This window comes from Rhinoraja longicauda, chromosome 8 (assembly GCF_053455715.1).
Source record: "Rhinoraja longicauda isolate Sanriku21f chromosome 8, sRhiLon1.1, whole genome shotgun sequence".
In the NCBI taxonomy this organism is placed as follows: domain Eukaryota; kingdom Metazoa; phylum Chordata; class Chondrichthyes; order Rajiformes; family Arhynchobatidae; genus Rhinoraja; species Rhinoraja longicauda.
The window spans coordinates 28629761-28654046 of NC_135960.1; the positions used below are offsets into that span (position 1 = coordinate 28629761).

At 43.2% G+C, this 24286-nt stretch overlaps 1 protein-coding gene across 3 annotated transcripts in view; it reads right to left on the minus strand.

Annotated features, from left to right (window-relative positions):
• The window catches only part of vps8 (VPS8 subunit of CORVET complex), a 432205-nt gene that overhangs the window by 245252 nt on the left and 162667 nt on the right, over positions 1 to 24286 (minus strand). For all 3 annotated transcript variants that reach the window (XM_078403484.1, XM_078403485.1, XM_078403483.1), the window contains exons 36-37: positions 19754 to 19901; positions 11805 to 11894 (exon numbers count right to left, since the gene is read on the minus strand). In XM_078403484.1, the coding sequence (XP_078259610.1) occupies positions 11805 to 11894; positions 19754 to 19901 (238 nt within the window). The remainder of the gene's footprint in view (positions 1 to 11804; positions 11895 to 19753; positions 19902 to 24286) is intronic.

Genomic DNA, 24286 nt, shown 5'->3' on the forward strand with positions numbered 1-24286 from the left:
TTTGATCAGTCACTAATAACTCTGTTATTATTCGATAACTGAGCTGGTGCATTACAGTTTGCTAAACAATAAATCTTGTTTGAACACCCCACCCCAGTTTGACTGACATGTCTTGCAAACTAGTTTTTGTTTGCCCAAAGTTGATCCCTCAATGTAATTTTTTTTAATCAAACTAATCAAAAGCTGCCTGTGGTTTCTTTTCCAAATGGAAACAATCAGTCAGATGTTATTCTATTTGGCAAAGAAAGTTGTTGCAATAGAAAGGAACGCATCGTCAATGGTTCTCAGCCCTAGATTTGCAGGCTTTCACAAATTGCTTTCCACTCAGATTCCGCAACTGAGCTCTTCACAAAATCCGAGAACTGAGAAAGCCCCAGGCTACACATCTTGCAGGCTATAAAAGGCAACCATAGATAACCATTGTACTGGGAATGTTAAATTAACAATTAATCCCTCAGTCTTCTGATCAACTTTTCTTTTGAGTTGTATACTTGGAGAAAATCAAAAGCATCATTACCAGAAAGTGTTGAATCATTAATATCAATAAAACCGATTGGTCCAAATATTTTGAATTGGTCTGTTCTTACCTATTTGACCCTAAAAGGTTAAAAGATCCCACCACATGACGAGGGTAAAATCATTCTGATCCAGGGATAAACATACAGAAGTGGTAAACAGAAGATAAACTGAGAGAGATTTTTGAAAAACAAAGCAGTTTGCCGAAGTCACAAGAGGAAAGGAAGAACATGGGCCTCAAAATAGAACACAGGTGTAAGAATCAGCTTGAAAGAAGAACCTTGAAAGTAGATAGACTGGCTAGAAGCAGCATCAGTTAAATATTAATGAGAAATTGATGTAGGCAGAGGTAAATGTAAGGAAAGTAAAGTTAGAGAGTGATAGAACAACTGCAAAAGAGAACTCTACAAAGTTTAGGTAAAAAGGGACCTCCCTCAATCCACTGATGCTCTTTATTCACAAAATGCTGGAGTAACTCAGCAGGTCAGGCAGCATCTCGGGAGAGAAGGAATGGGTGACGTTTCGGGTCGAGACCCTTCTTCAGACTGATGTCGGGGGTGGGACAAAGGAAGGATATAGGTGGAGACAGGAAGATAGAGGGAGATCTGGGAAGGAGGGGAAGGGAGGGACAGAGGAGCTATCTGAAGTTGGAGAAGTCGACGTTCATACCACCGGGCCGCAAACTGCCCAGGCGAAATATGAGGTGCTGCTCCTCCAATTTCCGGCGGGCCTCACTATGGCACTGGAGGAGGCCCATGACAGAGAGGTCAGACTGGGAATGGGAGGGGGAGTTAAAGTGCTGGGCCACCGGGAGATCAGTTGCGTTAATGCGGACCGAGCGCAGGTGTTCAGCGAAGCGATCGCCGAGCCTGCGCTTGGTTTCGCCGATATAAATAAGTTGACATCTAGAGCAGCGGATGCAGTAGATGAGGTTGGAGGAGGTGCAGGTGAACCTCTGTCTCACCTGGAAAGACTGTTTGGGTCCTTTGATGGAGTTGAGGGGGGGAGGTAAAGGGACAGGTGTTGCATCTCGTGCGGTTGCAAGGGAAAGTGCCCGGGGTTAGGGTGGTTTGGGTAGGAAGGGACGAGTGGACCAGGGAGTTGCGGAGGGAACGGTCTCTGCGGAACGCAGAGAGGGGAGGGGATGGGAAGATATGGCCAGTGGTGGGGTCCTGTTGTAGGTGACGGAAATGTTGGTGGATGATATGTTGGATCCGCTGGCTGGTGGGGTGGAAGGTGAGAACGAGGGGGATCCTGTCCTTGTTGCGAGTGGGGGAGGGGGAGCAAGAGCGGAGCTGCGGGATGTAGAAGAGACCCTAGTGAGAGCCTCATCTATAATGGGGGAGGGGAAGCCCCGTTTTCTAAAAAACGAGGACATCTCGGAAGCCCTAGTCTGAAACACCTCATCCCGGGCGCAGATGCGGCGTAGACGGAGGAATTGGGAGTAGGGGATTGACTTTTTAATACCACTTATACCACTTCTTATACCACTGATGCTCTTTTACAGGAATTAAACCTGATCAAAAAGAATGCAGAATAGAAGTTCCAAGGTTGAGCACAACCGCTGAAAGCTGCTTTAGAAGTTCAGAGGGAACAATAAAAAGAACAAAATAGTCTGACTGGTTCTCTGTGGAAGCTTCTCCTTCATTGACCCCATCCATAAATCAAGAGAAAGGATCATGGAAAACGGATGCAGGACTTGTATTAAGCTAACTTTTATGCTCTGTCTGAATGTTTGCATTGGGTACTTATCTGTTTTGCAGTTTGTTCAATGTGAGCCCTTATGTAAGCGTTAACTTACTAACATTAAGAACAACACTAGTTTGCCCACTATTGTTTTGCTTCAACTGCATGGGCAAATTTACCTTGGGTAAAAAAATTGCCATTTATTGGGTTTTGTAAACAGGGTCTTTCTTCTAACTGTGCATGAATATGTGATCCTGAAACAATGAATCCCTGATTTCAGTTCTTGGTTCAAAGTAACTCTGGATGCAGAACATGCTGGATACTGACATCATTCAAGAACTAAGTAGTCTTCCAAATCACAAGCACTCAGGATCTGGATAAAGATTTACAACCAAGTCAAATTACTAAATTATAATACCAAAAAGTGGATATTTTGGAAAATTATCTTTTGGGACCTTGGGATTTACTCTGGTCATAAAGGAACAGTCTGCAGTACCTTTTGCAAATTTAGAGTAATCAGAAAGCCTTGCATAATTGTTCTGCCTTAATATTTATACCAAAGGATAAAGTAGCTCTGTTGGTCACTGCAATCTACAAATTTGGATTGAATAATTTGTCGAAAATGAGAATGTAACTTAGTTTGTTGGTTATATCTTTGAGACTAAAATCAGGAGAGTTAATTCCCATCAAGTAATACAAGCAAACTAAACTTTGGGCAACTCTGGGTTCCCTAAATGTAAGGAAGGTTCCATTAGATTGGACAATAGTAGAAATAATTATTTTATTAGAAATGGGAGGGAGACAGAAAGTAATAAACTAGAGGTCAGTTAGTTTAGCATCCAACACAGGAAAGTCCATGTTATTGGATATCAATGTCATTAAAGACATTGTAGCAAGAGCCTGGAGAAATTTAATGTAAAGTCAACATGGTTTTGTGAAAGGTAAAACATATTTAACAAATGTGGAGCTTTTTGCCATTGTAAAACCATTTACCATATTTGGTAATTATAGTTTCCCTTTTATGAAACCATGTTGACTTTGCCAGATTATCTTGAATTTTTCAAGGTGAACTGCTACGATGTCTTGAATAATAGCGCTTACTATTAGCTCATGGTGTGGCAAACAACACATTGGCATAATTGGAAGATTGGCTGGTTAACAGGAAATAGAATCGGCATAAATGGACCTTTTTCTGTTTAACAAGTGGTGCGCCACAGGGATTAGTGCTGAGATCTCAACATTTTACAATTTATATAAATGACTAGAATGAAGAAACCAAATGTATGATTGCTAAATCTGCTGTTGACACAAGGGTAGGTAGGAAGAGAACATAAGGAGAATACAATGGGATATAGGTAGGTTAAGTTAATGGGCAAAGATTTAGCTAGTGGAGTACGATGTGAGTTTTTTTTCTTTTGGTGAAGTAGTGAAAGATTGCAGGGCTCCAAGACATCTGGGAATCCTGGCAAATGATTCACAAATGGCTAGAAAGTGATTGCAGCAATAATTAAGAATGCAAAAAAAATGTTATTGGTTATTGTGGGAGGATTCAAGTACAAAGGAGGAAGGGTATGCTTTAGTTCTTCGGGGCATTGGTGAAACAACATATGGACTTTCATGCACAGTATTGGTCTCTTTATTTAAGAAAGGATGCTATTGCATTAAGGTCATAAGGAATAGGAGTAGAATTAGGCCATATTGAATACTCCGCCATTCAATCACGGCTGATCTATCTCTCCCTCCTAACCCTATTCTTCAGCCTCGCCATAACCTCTGACACCCGCACTAATCATTAACAGTTCAGAGGTTAACTCGACCAATGGAGACACAAGACAATGCAGATGCTGAAATCTTGATTAAACAAAAAGTCTGAAGTACGGTCCCAATCCGAAATGTCCATTTCCACCACAGATGCTGATTTCCTGAATTCCCTTTGCACTTTGTTTTATGCTCAGGATTCTAGCATCTGCAGTTTCTTGTGCCTCCAACTAGTGGATTCTGTCTGTTTTTTAAGGACGTTAATTCTTTGTGGTTATAGTGCGTACTAGTGAAATCTATATACTAAAACTCTCGTTTGTTTGTTTGTTCCAGAACTACAGCCAAAACGGTACACGATAGCGAGACAATTTTAGGCCCACCTTACTTACAGTCGTCCCTTTGGTGCTAATGGAAGAAGTTTCATTGAAACCGGTATTATATTTTTTAAGTTATTCACATTTTAAAGTTTAAATCTATCTCCGAGGGAGGGAGGGAGGGAGGAGGGATGATAAGAGGGGTGGAGTGGGGGGAGGGGAAGGGGGGAGGGGAAGGGAGGGAGGGGGACGGAGGGAGGGGGATGGAGGGAGGGGGGGAGAGGGGAGGGGGGAGGAGAGAGTGCTGCACCAATGCAGGAGAGATTTGGGCCCAATGGGTCCACTTGGTCTAGTGTTTATTTAAAATAGCAATGGGAAAGCTTGCCTTTGTGGGTAATGTTTCGAAAATCACAAATCAATAACGAGCAAGTTATCATTAATAGGACATTATTACGGAAAACCTATCCTGTTTAATTGGGGAAATCATATATAAAACTGCTGTCTTAATCTAAGTGCAACTCTTATTCCAAGCTGAATTGTTTGTAAAAAGTTTTAGAAATGACAGTAACTGAAAATGCACCATTAAGCAGTTAATGGCTATATGGGACTTGTCCTCGTTTGCCAAAGCTGCTTACTGTTCCAGAATCACCTGGGAATGCAAAAATAACTCAAACACAAAAAGCAAAGAAATAACATGCCCCTCGAGCCTTCCCTGCCATTGAACATGATTATGGCTGATCTAAGCAGTCCTCAGCCTAACATGCCAGTTCTCCATAATCCTCAATTCTTCCATCTTTCAAATATTTATCTATCTCCACTTTAAATACATCTAATGAACTGGCCTCTGCCCCCCTCAGGGACAGAGAATTCCAGACACTCACCACCCTCCGACAAGAAACTTCTACACACCACATATCAGTCCTGGTGTTATAACTATTCCTTTGTTTGTGACTCGCACACTGATGAAAACATCTAAACATTTACTCTGTGACAAGTTTAAATAAAGTCACCTCTCATTCTTCTAAAGTTTGAGGAATACGGACCCAATCACTCTAGCTTTGCTCAACAACACAGCACTCTCATCTCAGGAATTAGCTTGGTGAGTCTTCTTTGGACTATCTTCAATGTTACTAATCGTTTATAGGTGAGGGGACCAAAACTGTGTACAGTATTCTTGGTGTGACTTCACAAACATCCTGCACAACTGGAACAAAACCAACTTATTCTCAATCCCTTCACAAAAACATCCAATGTGATGCTTCCCATCTCAACTACGTGTTGAACCTGCCTACTCATGTTTTGTGATTCATACAGCATGGCACCTAGATCCCTCTGAACTGCAATAATTTGCAGCTTATTTTCTCCATTACCACACTTTGGCTTTAACCATCCCCCAAATCGTGTTCCCCTGATCTCCAACAAAGTGTCATAGCTCATGAACATCTGTCATTATGCCTGAGACCACAAGGTCAATTGCTTTCTCCCTTCATTTCCTGGATCCACTGGACCAAACTTCACGGGTTCCCTCCTGTCTACAATTCCCTCCTTTTTCTGTTCTAATTCCCCTTAAACCTAGCCAGTGTTATTGTTGCCCGTGAGATCCACCTCTTACCCTCTTTGATATTAATTCCACTAAATTGCTGAACTTCCAACTTTCCTCCCCAAACCATACATTGGGTAACATTGTTAACCATTTTCAATCCTGAGATGCTGTTTCACTCTTCTTCAACTATGCAAGAATAAGCACTCTCCTCAACAACCTCACACATTAGCAATCTCAACTCCAATGTTTCTTCTCAATCCTACCGTGTGTTGTAACTTATACTCATTGAATCATGACAGTACGGGCCACCATTTGGCTTTGCTTGAAACCACGTAAATTTAAAGATAATATAAAAACTGAAATTGTGTGTGTTTTTTTAAACAAAGTGCTCTTTGAATAGGTGCAAGAGTAGTGGTTGAGAACAGAAGCAAGACTGATGGGACACTTCTGTGATCAGTAAATACAACTTGACACAATTAAACTCAGAGCTTTTAGTATATGTTTAAGAGCCAATAATTGTTACGGAGTAAACCTCCTCAAGAATTTGTCAATGAGATGTCAAGAATGTACAAAGAAACCCACAAATAGAAGGAGAAAGAGGAGATTGAAAACACAACAGCAGTGGAGAGCAAAATTGTGCCTTGGGTCAGAGAGTGATACAGTGTGGAAACAGGCCCATCAGCCCAACTCGCCCACACTGGCCAACAATGTCCCAGGTACACTAATCCCACTTGCCTGTGCTTGGTCCACATCCCTCCAAACCTGTCCTATCCATGTACCTGTCTAACTGTTTCTTAAACAATGGGATAGTCCCAGTCTCAACTACCTCCTCTGGCAGCTTGTTCCATACACCCACCACCTTTTGTGTGAAAAAGTTATCCCTCGGATTCCTATTAAATCTTTTCCCCTTCACCTTGAACCTATGTCCTCTGGTCCTCGATTCCCCTACTCTGGACAAAAGACTGTGCATCTCCCCGATCTATTCCTTTCATGATATACACCTCTATAAGATCACCCCTTATCCTCCTGCGCTCCATGGAACCCAGTCTACTCAACCTCTCCCGAAAGCTCACATCCTCTAGTCCTGGCAACATACTCGTAAATCTTTTCTGAACCCTTTCAAGCTTGACATGATGGGTAGGTATAGTATACTCTACGAGGAGAGAAGAAGCAGAGTCAGGGAAAAGAAAATGTGAAAACACATCTATAAGAAACATTGTCTGAAGAAGGGTCTCGACCCGAAACGTCACCCATTCCTTCTCTCCTGGGATGCTGCCTGACCTGCTGAGTTACTCCAGCATTTTGTGAATAAATACCTTCTATAAGAAACATTACTCACTTGGGAACAACCAATGACCATAACCATATGCAAATCACAAAATAATCATTTTCAACAACTTTCCTGTTGGGACAAGGTTAGTTCTACTGAACAACATGATGAGCTAGACACATGAAACTGCAGATGCCGGTTTACAAAAAAAGTACTGGAGTAACTCGGCATCTCAAGAGATGATTGTAGGTGGGACAAAGTCTGGCAAGTGACAGATGGGTATAGGTGAGAGGCAGCTTATGATTGGCGGATGGTTGGACAAAGGTCAGAGATAAAAAGACAAAAAGTGTGAAATAAGGACAAGGACAGAGGAGGCGTGAATTGTGAAGCAAGATAATATTTCAATTGCAAGAGGAGCCACTTTCTTAATTCTTCCTCGAAGGGCACCATGCCTTACACCTAGTTTTGCATCTTGGGATGTATGCGCAAATGCGAATGTGATATTTCATGTGCAAAGCAATTACAATATTGAACACATGAGGAGAAACTGGTTTCAGACTGGTAGGGCTATGTGCTGTGGAATTGTTAATGTAATTCAGGGGGGAGAGGGAGAGGGGGAGAGGGAGAGGGAGCATTGGCTGTACCAATAATGGTTTGATGTTTTTAATCAAGAAATTAATACATGAATCCTTAATAAATTAACTTTTTAATCAAATTATCAAATAGTTAAGTATATTAATGCATTTTTCAGAAGAATTAATATTAAATAGAGGCAATTTGGAGTTCTAAAATTAAAAAGAAATTGTGATCATTTTGGAGATGATGTTATTATGGATAAAGATAAATGGAATCTTTAAAATCCAAAGATACTTAATTTTCACTTTAGTTTCCTATATTGTCATTATTTCATCAAGACGCAGTTTTCATCATATGAAATGTAAATTAGAATAACAAATGACTCATGACAGCTATGAAATACTCATAAGATGACTGCTTATCAAACGCTTGACAGAAAGCGCATCGACTCTTGGAGAATATGAATGCGAGGAGAATACCTATAATGATAACAACAGGATTGGGTGGGGTGGGGGGAAGGGGGAGATCATTTGTTGAATGTATATTGCACATAATATATGCATTTGTTGAATGTACAAAGAGTTTTAAAAAGGCTTACAATCAACTTTCAATCTGTACTCTTTAACGTAAGCTTTTTGTAACAACATTACTTCTATTTGTAATGAGATTTGCACTGGAAATTAAAGAATGAGGAAATGTATGTTGAGTATTCAATTTCTTACTTGAGGAGATAATGAAAGGTATTACACTTTTCAATATAACCTTCCACATCTGATTTTAATGGAAGACTTAACCTATCTAATAGAAAGATAGGCATCCTGTTGGAGTAAAATCCAGTTAAATTCAGCAAAAATCAGAGTTTGTGATGCCCATTTCAGCAAGCAACAGACTCCCAAACATGGATTCAGAACTGGATTCCCTAATCCATAGCTCCTTGCAGGTCGCAATGAAAGTTGATACAGAGTGGTTAAGGGGGTGTATACTATGATTGCTTTCATTAGTGAGGACATCGAGTATAAAAGTCAGCTTTATAAAGCTTGGATAGGTCATATGTGCAGTCTTGTGTGCAGTTATGGTCACTCTATTACAGGAAGAATGTGGAGCTTTGGAATGAGTGACATAGGGGTTTACCAGGATGCTGTGTGGATTAGAGGATATTAGCTAAAAGAAGAGGTTGGTCAAACTTGGAATAGTTTCTCTGGAGCCCCAGAGGCTGAGGGGAGAGCTTATAAAAGTCTATAAAATTATGAGGCATACATAGGGTAGACAGTCAGAATCTTTACTGTCCAAGATGGAAATGTTCAATACCAGAGAGCCTAGGTTGAAGGTGAGGGAGAGAGAGTTCAAAGGGGATGTGTAGAGCAAGTTTTCTATTTACACAAAGAGTAGGTGCCAGGATGTGCTGCCAGGGATGGGGTGGAAACAGATATGATGACATTTGAGGCTATTAGATAAGCACATTAATTTGCAGAAATGGAGGGATATAGATCACATGCAAAGGGAAGAGATTGGTTTAATGTAGCAGCATGTTTGGCACAGACACTGTGAGCTCAAGGGCCTGCTCTTATGCTGTGCTGTTCTATGTTTTATCTTTTAATATTCATGATGCATGCTGCATTTTTATAGGATATATTATCCATCCACAATTTATATGTATGAAAGCAATCTACAGGACCTCCAAAAATGACAAGCTGAAAATCCAGTACAGAGAAGGTAAAGAAATACAATATCAATGATGTCAACCATAAAAAATGAATTCCCAGAAGCACTGTTTATCCTTGGTTCAAAGATGAATGCTCACACAAGGTTATAACTTTTATTTATAAAACTGTTGTGGCATAATTGCCAATAAAGCTAATTATTCTGAGTGCTTCAGCCTCAGTTAACTCTTACCTCCCAAACAATAAAAAAGAAAACCTTCATTGTTTCGATTATGCAGGTTATGAAAAGCATTCACAGACTGGGGTCCCAAGAGACTGCAGATGATGGAATCTGCAGAATAAAAATAAAGCCCTGGAGGAACTCAGAAGGTCAGGCATCTTCTGTGAACAGAAACAGATAGTCAACATTTCCATTAAGGGAAATGGACAGATGACGTCTAAGTTCGGGACTCTTTCTTCAGACTGATCAGTTTGAAGAAAAGTTCTGACCTGATATGTTGTCTGTCCATTTCCCTCCAAAGATGCTGTCTGACCTGCTGAATTTCTTCAACAAAGAATGGGGTGCTTTGGAAAAGGCAAAGTGCCATCAATCATGTACTCATTTTCAGTTTAAATTCAGAATATCTCTGCAGGATGTGGAGGGCAACCATGTTACGCATTAATGAATAAGCTTTCTCGGGAGGCCAGTTTATATGGTGGAGATTTAAGTTAAAAAAAGCATTTGCAGGAAATCTGAAACAAAAACAGATCATGTTGGAAATCTCAGGAGGTCTGGCAGTATCTGAATGTCCATTGAAGAGTCAAATTGGTAATGTGCGGCGGAATAAGTGGGAAGAGGAGACAGTAAAGGCTATCTCCAGCAGGTTAATTCCCGGAATGGCGGGACTGTTGTATGTTGAAAGACTGGAGCGACTGGGCTTGTATACTCTGGAATTTAGAACGATGAGAGTGGATCTTATTGAAACATATAAGATTATTAAGGGATTGGACACGCTAGAGGCAGGAAACATGTTCCCGATGTTGGGGGAGTCCAGAACCACGGGCCACAGTTTAAGAATAAGGGGTAGGCTATTTAGAACGGAGATGAGGAAATACTTTTTCACTCAGAGAGTTGTAAATCTGTGGAATTCTCTGCCTCAGAAGGCAGTGGAGGCCAATTTTCTGGATGCTTTCAAGAGAGAGTTAGATAGAGCCCTTAATGATAGTGGAGTCAGGGGGTATGGGGAGAAGGCAGGAACGGGGTACTGATTGTGAATGATCAGCCGTGATCACATTGAATGGCGGTGCTGGCTCGAAGGGCCGACTCCTGCACCTATTGTCTATTGTGAGCTCGACAGCAAGATCAGCAAGAGAACGGAGGAATAGGCAACTGTTGTCTTTAGGGAGCAGCGCAGTGTTTGGATGTACCTTTGCAAGAATGCCAGGAGCACAATGGGATTGGTGTTAGGAGAAAAGGACAGTGTTAAAATACTCATGGATTAGGGCAATGCATCCTTGATTGGGTAGATTTGCAGCTGTAGGATTAGATGATAATTACAGCCTTAAAGACAATGAAGAAAGAAAAATGGAGACTAAAGAGATTCAGATTAGTAGCTAAAATATATGAGCAACGTAGATATGCCATTTCATAGGTATGCCAGAATTAGGAGCTCAATAGATAATGAAAAGAGGGAAATTATGACAAAATCCAAAGTTACAGACAAATTATATTTGAGGATGAAAGTGACTCGGGCATCCAGCTGTGGAGATACCTGTGGAATGTGCATGAGGCAGCAGTTCGAAGATGTTCAATTGTGATCAGGGGGACCAAGGAGAATGGCACAATCATGACGAGGCATCGGAGATGCATACAGTTGTGCAGTAGCCTTATCTCACACTACCATACTGCCAACACTTATAACTGGCTCAGTTCTGGGCATTGGGAGGAAGACAGAGCAAAACGAAGTGACAATCTTTAAGGTACTATGTCATGTGGCCTTTGAAGAAATTAGAATTCAGGAAACCAAGACGCACATACTCTTCCACCTGGTTGTGAAGCTGCAAGAGATCTGGCACTGTGCCCCAAATAAAAACTCAAGGTAACATTCCAGAAGCACAATACACTCCATTGGAGGAACTCAGCAGGTCACGATGTGGAGTTAGAGGAAATGGTCAACGTGTTCCTCCGGCAGTTTGGTTTTTACTCCAGATTTCAGCATTTGCAGTCTCGTGTGTCTCATAGGTACATGGATAGGAAAGGTTCAGAGAAATATAGGCCAAACTTAACCAGGTGGGACTAGCCTAGCTAGGCATCTTGGTCGGCATGGGCAAGTTGGGCCAAAGGTCCTGTTTTTGTGCTAATTCTGTTTATAAAAGGACAAAAATCACAAAGTAATGCAATACAAATTAATAGCTACAATTCTATTTCACCCATCAACTTATTTTTCAATCAGCAACCCTACTCTAACCCTACACAGATTTAAAAAAAATCATATTTATACCTCGAGCAGGACGAGAAAGGCACCATGTATGTCGCCCTCCTTCTCCAGCAAATAGGCTGAGGCTTCATGGAGCTTGTGCTTCTTTGTAATCTAGGTAACAAATACATTTCAAGTAAAAATTCCAGCAACAACAAGGTTACAAAAATAAAGCAATCTGCACAGAGCCAGCCACAATGAATACTGAATATTCAAATTTACAGAAAAAGGACAATGCAGCCAGATGCTAAAGAGATCTTCATCACCATATTACACCACATTAAACCCAACTTCAAAACAGCAATTCTTCAGGGAATGGTGTCAATTTTTGGACTCAAGAAATGAATTACAATACCAGAGGTTGGCTCTGTGTTATGTGATCAATGCCAATTGTGTTAAAAAAAAGCTTCCAGCACATTTTACTTAGGGATCTTAAAAACAGTAACAAAAGCAATCATCCAGTCCAACAGATGAAACTGGTTTTAGGATAGTTTATTGTCACGTGTACCGATATACAGTGAAAAGCTTTTGTAACGTGCTATCCAGTCAGCAGAAAAACAATGTATGGTTACTAATGAGCCATTTACAGCGTATAGATACATGATAAGGGAATAGTATAGATATAGATAAGGGAATATCACTGGCCGGGGCCTCGCGGGTCGGAAGAGGCCGGGTCCGAACGGAGCACAGGTCGGCGGAGTAGTCGACGGAGCACGCGGCTGGGGCTTGGGTCGGCACCTTGAAGGCCTCAGGACGCGGCAGCGTTAGTGGAGAGGTCAGTGCGGCGGCCGATGATGGCGCCGACTGACGGACGAGGATGGACACATGAAGTAAAGATGTCATTGCCGAGGGAAGGAACGAAGGAGGACCCGGCGTGGGGAGGCTGATGTGAGGGAGGGGGAAGAACAATGAGGGCCTGGTGTGGGGGGACCGCCGTGAGGGGGTGGGGCTTGCCTGCAGTCCGTCTGTCTTTTGAGTTTTTTGTTGTTTTTGTCTCAATTGTAGTGTTAATATGATGTAGTGTTGTATGTTATGTTTTGGGGGGGGGGGGGGGGGTGGGAGGGAACGGGAACTGTAACTGTAACATTCTCTCTCCAGAACGGAGACGCGACCTTTGTTCTGTATCGTGTCTCCGTTCCCGTTGCGGCCTACCACCGGCCATGCACCTGGGACCACCTGGGTCTCTGGTCCGCAGAGCCCGCGGTCCGGACTCACCACCTGCGGCGCTGGCTGCCTGCGAATGCTGCGGGAACGGCTGCGACTCGTCTCCGGCGCGGGCCGCGTGGATGTTGGAAGCCCGCAGGCCCCTGGGTGGGGGCCGACATCGGGAGCTCCGGCAGCGGCAGAGGCAACGTGTCCGCCCGCCCCGAATCGCGGGGCTTGGGTCGGCCCGCCACGGACCTTTCACCATCCGGCGCGGCCTGAAATAGGCCGCGGGATTTTTTTTCACCGCCCAGCGGGGGCTTCAATATCGGGAGCCCCGACCGCCCCGACGTGGCAAATCCAACAGCCTGACCGCGGGACAAGACGGCAGGGAAGAGAAAAAGACATTCTGGCCTTCCATCACAGTGAGGAGGGACTGGAGGAGACTCACTGTGATGGATGTTTCTTTTTGTTTGGTGTTAGTTGTGATTGTATGTGTTATTGCATTTTTATTGGTTAATCTTATTGGTCTTATTGTTCAACTGCGGGTAATGTTTCATTTTACTACACATTTATGTGTATGTAACAAATAAACGACTATTGACTATTGACAATGGACAACGGGGACCCGGCGTGGGGGGACCACTGTGAGGGATGGGGAGAAACAATGAAGGTGAAAGCATGGGGGACTGCCGTGAAGGAGGGCAAAGGCAAACTTGCTTGGCAAGGTATGCAAGCAAAGAATGTCATGGTGACTTGTCACGTGTGACAATGAATGAATTTACATTCATTTATCATTCATCATTCATTCATTATCCAACCCAACATGATCACAAAATACGCTAATTTATAAAGAAGAACATAGCTTTGTTGTTTATTATCTATTATATTATATTGTTGTTGTTCGTCCTTCGGGTTCTTAGATGACCATGACTTCACTTTCAGTTGGAGGATTGGTGACTGTGGGTCTGGAAGTGACTGGTGAGGCCAATCCTGGCCCAGAAGGCACGCCCACATGTAGGGCACAAGTGGATGGGTGCTACAGTGGAAGTGGAGGTAGCCCGGGCCTTGCGCGCGGCGCGTTTCCTCTGGGCCTCTGCAGTGCATCTGTTCTCTGCTGCTCGGGTTCCTGTGGTGAGCTTGCTACGCCAAGTTGGGCGGTCCAGAGCAAGAGACTCCCAAGTGCTGAGGTTGATGTCCAAGTCTTTGAGTGACACTTTGAGGCAGTCCTTAAACCGTTTGTTCTGTCCTCCTACTGAGCGCTTGCCCTGACACAGTTCTGCATACAGAAGCTGTTTTGGCAGTCGACTCTCGGGCATTCTGACGACATGGCCTGCCCATCTGGCTTGGGCTTCCGTAGGAGGATGATTCCGGCCCGTTCCAAGACCTCTGTGTCGGGAATTTTGTCCTGCCACCTGATGTGAAGGAGTCTGCGTAGGCAGCTCAAGTGAAAGTGGTTGAGCTGTTTGGCATGTCTGCTGTAGACAGTCCAGGTCTCACTGGCATAGAGAAGAGTGGTGAATACCACTGCATGGTAGACCTTCAGCTTGGTGGTAAGGATGAGTTCTTTCCGCTCCCAAACATTCTCACGGAGTCGCCCAAAGGCAGCGCTGGCCTTGGCAATCCTGTTGTTGACCTCAGCGTCAATGTTCACCACTCGCGAGAGTGTACTGCCCAGATAGGTAATGCTGTCGACTGCCTGTAGATTCTGCCCCTTCACCGTGATGTGTGGTTCCTGGTAGGGCTTTCCAGGCGCGGGCTGGTACATAACTTCAGACTTTTTGGTGCTAATGGAGAGACCAAAGTTGTCACAGGCCTGTGAGAAGCAGTCCATTTCATGCTGTATCTTCTGCTCTGTGCTGGCGTTGAGGGCGCAGTCATGATGCAGAAGCTGACTGAACTCTTCCAGTCCATGTGGAATGAAGGGAAGGTCCCACAACAGCTGAAAGATGCCAGCATAGTCCACATCTACAAGAGGAAAGGCAACCGCCAGTCTTGCGACAATCATCGAGGCATCTCCCTCCTGTCCATAGCTGCGAAGATCTTGGCTCGCATCCTGCTCAACCGTCTCATTCAACACCTTGGGCAGGGTCTCCTTCCATATTATATATATATATATATATATATATATATATATGAGTTAAGGTACAGGAGCCCGAAAACTGTAATGTCCAGGAGCAGCTTCCCTACAACCATCAGGTTATTGAACAGTACAACCTCCAAATATGCTCAGAACTACGTAGACTTAGAGGCACTACTTTTGCCTTTACACTATTATTGTTTGTTATATGTATTTGTTGTGCTGCTGCAAGTAAGAATTTTATTGTTCCTATCAAGACAAGACACAATAAAACACTCTTGACACTCTCTCTCTTTCTTGAAATTCCAATGACCAAATTATAATTTTTTCACTATTCGGAGAACAGAAACATTATTTGCAACAATGACACTCTCACAATTGCCATGAATACTCCATATCTCTTCCCCAGACATGCTGCAGTCATAAAAGCTGCTTCACCAATAAATGTATTGGGATACATACGGTTATAGATAGTAAAAAAAAAACAGTGCTCAATGAGCTCACATGCACAGAAAAAGGAAATGCTAAAATTGGAGCTGCACCTGGATATTTTGATACAACAATGGTCTCAAAATTAAAGCTAATAATACACAAATTACATTCAATCCGAATTAAATGAAAATATAACCAGTGGCTCAGACGACATAATTGAGTAAGTATTTAATTGATGACTTTTATTCACAAAATGCTGGAGTACACAGCAGGTCAGGCAGCATCTCGGGAGAGAAGGAATGGGTGACGTTTCGGGTCGAGACCCTTCTTCAGACTGATGTCAGGGGGGCGGGACAAAGGAAGGATATAGGTGGAGACAGGAAGATAGAGGGAGATCTGGGAAGGAGGAGGGGACGGGAGGGACAGAGGAACTATCTAAAGTTGGAGAAGTCGATGTTCATACCACCGGGCTGCAAACTGCCCAGGCGAAATATGAGGTGCTGTTCCTCCAATTTCCGGTGGGCCTCACTATGGCACTGGAGGAGGCCCATGACAGAAAGGTCAGACTGGGAATGGGAGGGGGAGTTGAAGTGCTCGGCCACCGGGAGATCAGTTTGATTAATGCGGACCGAGCGCAGGTATTCAACGAAGCGATCGCCGAGCATGCGCTTACACAGAGACACAGAGTGATAGGTGCCTGGAACATGCTGTGAGGAATGGTGGCGGAGACAGATACAATAGAGGCATTTAAGACGCTTTTGATTAGGTACATGGATATGCAGGGAATGGAGGGAAATGGATCGCGTCGCGTGCAGGCAGAGATCAGTTTAACATGCCACCATATTTGGCATGGATATTGCAGGCAGAAGGGCTTGCTCGGTGTTGCACTGTTCTATGTAACTCCACAAGAAAAAAACAAAGGGAAAATATCTGAAAAAATAAATAAAACAAATACTATGAACCAAAATTACAAAGTATACAACAGCTTGTTGTAAATATTTTGTGCCATGAATCATCAAGATCCGTGTCATAATTAGCAATATCATTGGATATATTTTATACTAAATAATTATGATTGGAAATATGCAGGTCAGGAATGGAGCATACAGCTACAGCGAAGATTTATTCTGTAACTGGAAGCTTTAAAAACCAGCAAGCTATTTTGTTGTATTTTTACATCTTAAACATCTACTGTTGTTTCACACAAACAAAAATATTCATCCAAAGCTGCAGCAGAGATGCAACTTGGAGGCTGGGTACAATGACTAAGTCGGAGTACTTATAAATGTAATTGGATTTCCTTTTAACACAATGTATTCCAAATAAATTACAGCACAATTGATCCATTTTGCTTAATTTTTTCAGCCATGGATTGCATCGTGTAGATCAACAAATCTCAGAGCAGCTCAGTTGTGAACAAGTGAAGCAGCAAAAGGAGAGGGGAGGTGGAGAAGACGATAGTGTAGGGGGTTGCAGAAATGGTGGAGCAGAGTGTTTGGGGTTTGAGGAGGAAGAACAGAGTGTGTGGGGGGGGAGGAGGATAAGCAGGGTGTGGAGGGTCGGAAAGTAGCGGGGATGAGGAGAGAATGGGGAGGAGGAAGAGAGGATGGGAAGGAGGAGATGGTGGGAGGAGGATGGTAGGAGGGATATGAAGGTGGGAGAGGGGAGGAGGAGAGGGTGGGATGGAGGAGGAGGAGAGGGTGGGAGGGAGGAGGAGGTGGGAGGGAGGAGGAGAGGATGGAGGGAGGAGGAGAGGGTGGGAGGGAGGAGAGGGTGGGAGGGAGAAGGAGAGGGTGGGTGGGAGGAGGAGAGGGTGGGAGGGAGGAGGAGAGCGTGGGAGGGAGGAGCAGAGGGTGGGAGGAGGAGAGGGTGGGAGGAGGAGAGGGTGGGAGGGGAGGGTGGGAGGAGAGGGTGGGAGGAGGAGAGGGTGGGAGGAGGAGAAGTGGAGGAGGGTGAGAGGGTAGGAGGGAGGAGGAGGTGGGAGGGAGGAAGGAGCACAGCTACCAGCCTTGGAGAGCATCTACAACACACGATGCCTCAGAAAAGCCACCAGCATCCACAAACACTCTTCACACCCCTGCAACAGTCTGTTCGAACTTCTACCATTGGGCAGACGATACAAGGCCTTCTACGCCCGCACCTCCAGACTCAGGAACAGCTTCATCCCCAGGGCCACAGCTGCTATGAACCGGTCCTGCTGAGCCAGATGGTCACATCGCAGAGTGAACCGGCACAGATCTACTTGCACTTTATTCTGTTTTAAAACTGTTCTAATTTGTTTCATTGGGTTGTTTAAATTAATACTGACTAGCTAATTAACTTATTGCATCATATGGGAGGCGCATTCCCAATCTCGTTGTACCCCTGTACAATGACAATAAAGATATAATGTATTGTATTGTATTGTATTGTAGGTGGAGGAGACGGTGGTAGGGAGGAGGGGGAGAGGGCGGGAGGGAGGATGAGAGGGCGGGAGGGAGGATGAGGGGGAGGGTGGGAGGGAGGAGGAGAGGAGGGTGGGAGGGAGGAGGAGAGGGTGGGAAGAGGAGAAGTGGAGGAGGGTGAGAGGGTAGGAGGGGGAAGGGAGGAAGGAGGAGGGTGGGAGGGAGGAGGAGAGGGTGAGAGGGAGGAGAGGGTGGGAGGTAGGAGAGGGTGGGAGGGAGGAGAGGGTGGGAGGGAGGAGAGGGTGGGAGGGAGGAGAGGTTGGGAGGGAGGAGGAGAGTAGGAGGGAGGAGGAGGAGAGGGTAGGAGGAGAAGAGGGTGGGAGGGGGAGAGAGTGGGAGGAGAAGAGAGTGGGAGGAGGAGAGGAGGGTGGGAGGAGGAGGGTTGGAGGAGGGTGGGAGGAGGAGAGGAGTGTTGGTGGAGGAGGAGGGTGGGAGGAGGAGAGGAGGGTGGGAGAAGAGGGTGGGAGGAGAAGAGGGTGGGAGGAGAAGAGGGTGGGAGGAGGAGAGGGTGGGAGGAGGAGAGGGTGGGAGGAGACAAGGGTGGGAGGAGAAAAGGCAGGCTCGGCGATCGTTTCGCTTAACACCTTTGCTCAGTCCGCCTTAACCAACCTGATCTCCCGGTGGCTCAGCACTTCAACTCCCCCTCCCACTCCCAGTCTGACCTTTCTGTCATGGGCCTCCTCCATTGTCATAATGAGGCCCACCGCAAATTGGAAGAACAGCACCTCATATTTTGCTTGGGCAGCTTACACCCCAGCGGTATGAACATTGATTTCGCTAACTTTAGATAGCTCCTCTGTCCCTCTCTTTCCCCTCCCCATTCCCAGTTCTCCCACTGTCTTCCTGTCTCCAACTATATCCTTTCTTTGTCCCACCCCCTCCCCTGACATCAGTCTGAAGAAGGGTCTCGACCCGAAACGTCACCCATTCCTCCTCTCCTGAGATGCTGCCTGACCCGCTGAGTTACTCCAGCTTTTTGTGATAACTTCGATTTGTACCAGCATCTGCAGTTATTTTCCTGTCAATCGCCACCCAGTGGTCTTTTGCCAAAGGTACTGGATGATTTACTGTTTCATGTCCTCTGCAAGTTAGCTAATCTCTTCCCCCATTCCTCCTACCTTTTCAAAACCACTAATACAATTACTTCTACCCCTTTTATCACTGATTCAAGCATTCCCACTCGTTTCATCATTCTCACTCCATCCATTGTTCCACCGATTCTCCCTGCACACCCACCACCATCACAACTCCCCAGAATCAGTGATGTTAGGTTTGTTATCTCACACATATCTATTTTTCCCACTCATCTATTCACTTTCTCACAACCCATGTTTATTTTTAAAACTGAAATCTTTTCCAAAGTTCATTTGAAAGAATAGAGGTAGTTACCTAGCAGAGCCGATCTCAAATCTGATTTTCATTCAACTTGCTTCAGGACTTTAGTGGATCAGTTTGGATGCTAATATTTGCAAACATACATCCTTTCCATTTTCCCAATCCATTATGATAATTCCACCGAGTTTTGATGTGCTAATTACCACATAATTATGCTTCTGGCACACTAACATGGTGCAAGATGTTTTTTCCAACGTCAACTATCAACAAACCTTAAAAATGAGTACTTTACCAGGATTGTAACTACTTGGATATGCAACAACCACTACGGAGAAATAGTCGGAAGATAGGCTAATCTGTCAGTTACACATTTCGTAATGAGAAGATCTGAGCAAGTCTTGTTTTAATTATTTATGGAATGGATACAAATTCCAGATAAGAACTCATTCCGTAACACTCAACCACGTCTTTTGGCACCGCTGCCTCATTACACTCTTCTACTATAGATACTACGCAGAGGTTTACGTGTAATTAAATACCTGAATAGCTTCTTCAAGCCTATAATGTTCCGACACCCTCAGAAAATCGGTTACATGCCTTGGATCATGCTGGCAAAGCAAGTTGAGGTACTGCTCATGAATGTCAGGATTCAACTGTAGCAGCTCTCGATTCACCTGCACTCCATCACTGCAAATGAAACATAGAGGATGTAATTACCAAGATGCAGAAAGAAAGACAGAAAAAGGTGTAATCTATGGAACATAAAAACATTCCTCAACATGGAGAAGCAACTTTAATTTATTTTAGTGTACAGGAGAAGGTAAATAAAGGATTTTTTCATGTACATTATTAAGGTTTTCGATAAGGTATCGCAAGATATGCTGGTCCATAAGCTACAAGGGATCCAGGCTATGATGAAAATCTTGGATGTGTTGACAATCTGGATCCAAATCCAGCTTGGTGACTGGAAAGCATTAAGGTGGATAAATCACAAGGGCCTAATGAATATCTATATCAGGTTATTCAAAGAAGCAAGAGAGGAAGCAGGGACCTTGACAAAGATCTTTGCAACTTCTCTTGAAACGGGCAAAGTTCAAGAAGACTGGAACGTGGCCAATGTTTTCTTTTTTTAAAAGTAGGGAGTTCTAACGCTGGATAAGCTTCAAGTAAACTTACATCGGTGATAGGGAAGCTAATGGAGAGGATTTTTCCGGAAATAATTTATTTTGCAAGGGAATGGGTTTATTAGGGATCATAGGTCAAAAGATCATAAGGAATAGGAGTAGAATTAAGCCATTCGGCCCATCGTCTATGACATTTAATCATGGCTGATCCATCCATCTCAAAGATTGAAAAGACTAGGCTTGTATTCACTGGAGTTTAGAAGGATGAGAGGGGATCTTAAAGAGACATATAAAATTCTACAAGGACTGGACAGGCTGGATGCAGGAAAAATGTTCCCAATGGTGGGGGAGTCAAGAACGAGGGGCCACAGAATAAAGGGGAGGCCATTTAAAACTGAGATGAGAAGGAACATTTTGCTGAATGTTGACCACGTGGAATTTATTAAGGCATTTGATAAATCCCCCCATGGTAGTCTGATCCAGAAGAATAAGATGCATCGAATTCATGGTGACTTGGCCATATGGATTAAAAACTGACTTAATCATAAAGACAAAGGGTTTTTGTGGAAGGGTGTTTTTCTGGCTGGATGTCTGTGACCAGTCTGTGACCAACGGAGTCCCACATGGATCTGTGCTAGGAACCCTGCTGTGAAAGTATGCAGCGGGATATAGATCAACTACAGAAATGGGCATAAAAAAGGCAGATGGAGTTTAATCTGAGCAAATGTGAGATGTTGCAATTTGGGAGGTCGAATGTAATGGGAAAGTATATGATGGCAAGACACCTAACAGCATTGATGTGCAGACAGATCATGAAATCAAAGTCCATAGCTCCTTGAAAGTGGCAACACAAGTAAATTTAGATAGAATAAAAAATAAAGCGTATGGTATGCCAGCCTTCATTGTTCGGGTCATTCTCCCCTTGGTATTATCTTTTAGCAAATCGTGCACTGGGACATTTGACCCACAGTTTCTCAGAAATCTGCTCTCTATTGTCCAGTTATTTTAAAAATTCCTGCCAAAGAATAAATTAAATATTTCCTGATATTGTGCCCTATTTTCCAGATCTTTTCCTACTTGCAATGTATCCTTTTGTAGCTTCCTCATTTCTTCCTTCCTGCCCATCTTCACGACATTACCAAATGTAACAATTGTATCTTTAGTGCCTTAACTAAATTGTAAAATGTTGTGACCTTTAACAAAGTAATTAAGGAACAATTATTTCCAGAGATAGGAGAATAGTTAACCAGAGAACTCTGGTTTAGGCAGCAAAATACAGTAAGTGCAGGAAGTATAAGGAAGTAAATTAATGCAGCAGGTTATGTGGAATGTACTGACTGGTAAAAGCACTTCTAATACTAATTTTTACATATAACAACATATAACAACTACAGCATGGAAACAGGCCTGTCCGGCCCTACCAGTCCACGCCGACCATTCTCCCTGACCTAGTCTCATCTACCTGCACTCAGACCATAACCCTCCAATCCCCTCCTATCCATATACCTATCCAATTTACTCTTAAATAATAAAATCGAGCCAGCCTCCACCACTTCCACCGGAAGCCCATTCCATACAGCCACAACCCTCTGAGTAAAGAAGTTCCCCCTCATGTTACCCCTAAACCTTTGTCCCTCAATTCTGAAGCTATGTCCCCTTGTTGGAATCTTCCCCACTCTCAAAGGGAAAAGCCTACCCACGTCAACTCTGTCCGTCCCTCTCAAAATTTAAAAAACCTCTATCAAGTCCCCCCTCAACCTTCTACGCTCCAAAGAATAAAGACCCAACCTGTTCAACCTCCCTCTGTAGCCTAAGTGCTGAAACCCAGGCAACATTCTAGTAAATCTCCTCTGTACCCTCTCCATTTTGTCAACATCCTTCCTATAATTTGGCGACCAGAACTGCACACCATACTCCAGATTCGGCCTCACCAATGCCCTGTACAATTTCAACATTACATCCCAACTTCTATACTCGATGCTCTGATTTATAAAGGCAAGCATACCAAACGCCTTCTTCACCACCCTATCCACATGAGATTCCACCTTCAGGGAACAATGCACAGTTATTCCCAGATCCCTCTGTTCCACTGCATTCCTCAATTCCCTACCATTTACCCTGTACGTCCTATTTTGATTTGTCCTACCAAAATGCAGCACCTCACACTTATCAGCATTAAACTCCATCTGCCATCTTTCAGCCCACCATTCCAAAAAAGGAATTGGAAAAGTCTTGAAGGAGAAATTTGCTGAGTTATGGAGAAGGAATACGATAGCAGATTAATTGAATCACTTTGCTCAAAAGTGATGACTCCACAGTTGAGCAAAATTCTTTTAATTATTTTGATAGACATTCCAACTGAAAGCAAAAATCAACAGCTATTATCTGGGAGTATTAATGAAATTTAAAAATTAAGTTTATTGTTTCCAAATACACAGGACAAGATGTTAGAAATCCAAAGTGCCAAAATATCTCCATGACAAACAAAGTGTCAAAATATCTCCATGACAAACAATGAAACAGCACTGAATTTCTTATGAAATTTAATTCACGATTTATAAGCTGTCACCACAGCGAAAAAAGACAAGATTTTCCTGCTGCCTTCTCAGCAAATGCCAAAGTCAAGATAAAAAACAGACAAATTAAAACCTCTATTACATACAAATTAAACATTTATTTAGTGAGACCAATTCAGACCTCACTTATAATTGAAGAAAATATCTTCACCACATATATCTTAAATGTTATTTAACATTATATTATTGGTTCACATTATTAGAAAAACAACTCCCTTCAGTAAAAAATATGTCCAACTTTAATCAACCATGGTGACCTCAATTTTCCTTTATGCCAGTTTAAAGCTTTTGCAGATATGTTATTCCCCTAAGCCAGTTCTAAGGCATAAAAGAACCCTAAAATGTCAAAATAAAGTCTAAATAATTTGGATTACAAAATATTTAGATCATTTCAGAATTCACAGACTAGTGATAGCAGCAGAGCAAGGTAAAGGAAGGGAACAGAGAAGCAATTTATTTACAGCACATCCACTGCATTGCAAACTTGAGTAATATACTTGAAGAATTTTATCCTTTTCCAAAAACACTTTCTTATTTTTAGCATTGAAAATTTTTCATGATTCAATTTAGTCCAATTCTAAAATATCCTTGATTTACACCCAATTCCCATCCTAAGAATTCGCTCTGACACCTATATCGCATGGGTATGGTGGCCTAATATTATCTTTACCAGAGTAAGTAGAAATGAGTATTAACATCGCTCTTGATTTGATTTGGGCACATACCAGCTTATTGACTGTACCCAAAGTCAAGTTGAGAACTATTTTTACAACTGAGCTTCTAAAATTTGATGCTGTTATAATATTTGTTAAAATCTCCAAGATTTTTATCACAGGTTTCAGGAAAGTGGGTGACATGTTATGCACAGAAAACAAGCTCTCTTTCTCTTTAGCATGTATTTGGTGTTAAATACAGTGACAATGTATGACACTGCACAAGTTAATATCAAGCCATCAATAACACATTTTAAAAAATATAACTCATGAGCTTTCCAACTTGGATGGCGTTGGCTCCTCAGACTACAACATCAATTATCCATTGGAAACTTGAAAAGACTTATAAATGAAACATTGCTGTAAACATAAAGACAAGAGTTATAAAGCCAGACAGCATGGAAACAGGCCCCAGTGGCTCATCTTGTCCGTGCTGACCAAGATACACATGGGGGAGGGGGTAGGGCGGAGGGGGGGAGGGGAGGGTGCTGCACCAATGCAGAAGAGGTTTGGGCCCACCGGGTCCACTTGGTCTAGCGTTTTTTAAAGAGGTGCAGGTGAACCTCTGCCTCACCTGGAAAGACTGTTTGGGTCCTTGGATGGAGTCGAGGGGGGAGGTAAAGGGACAGGTGTTGCATCTCCTGCGGTTGCAGGGGAAA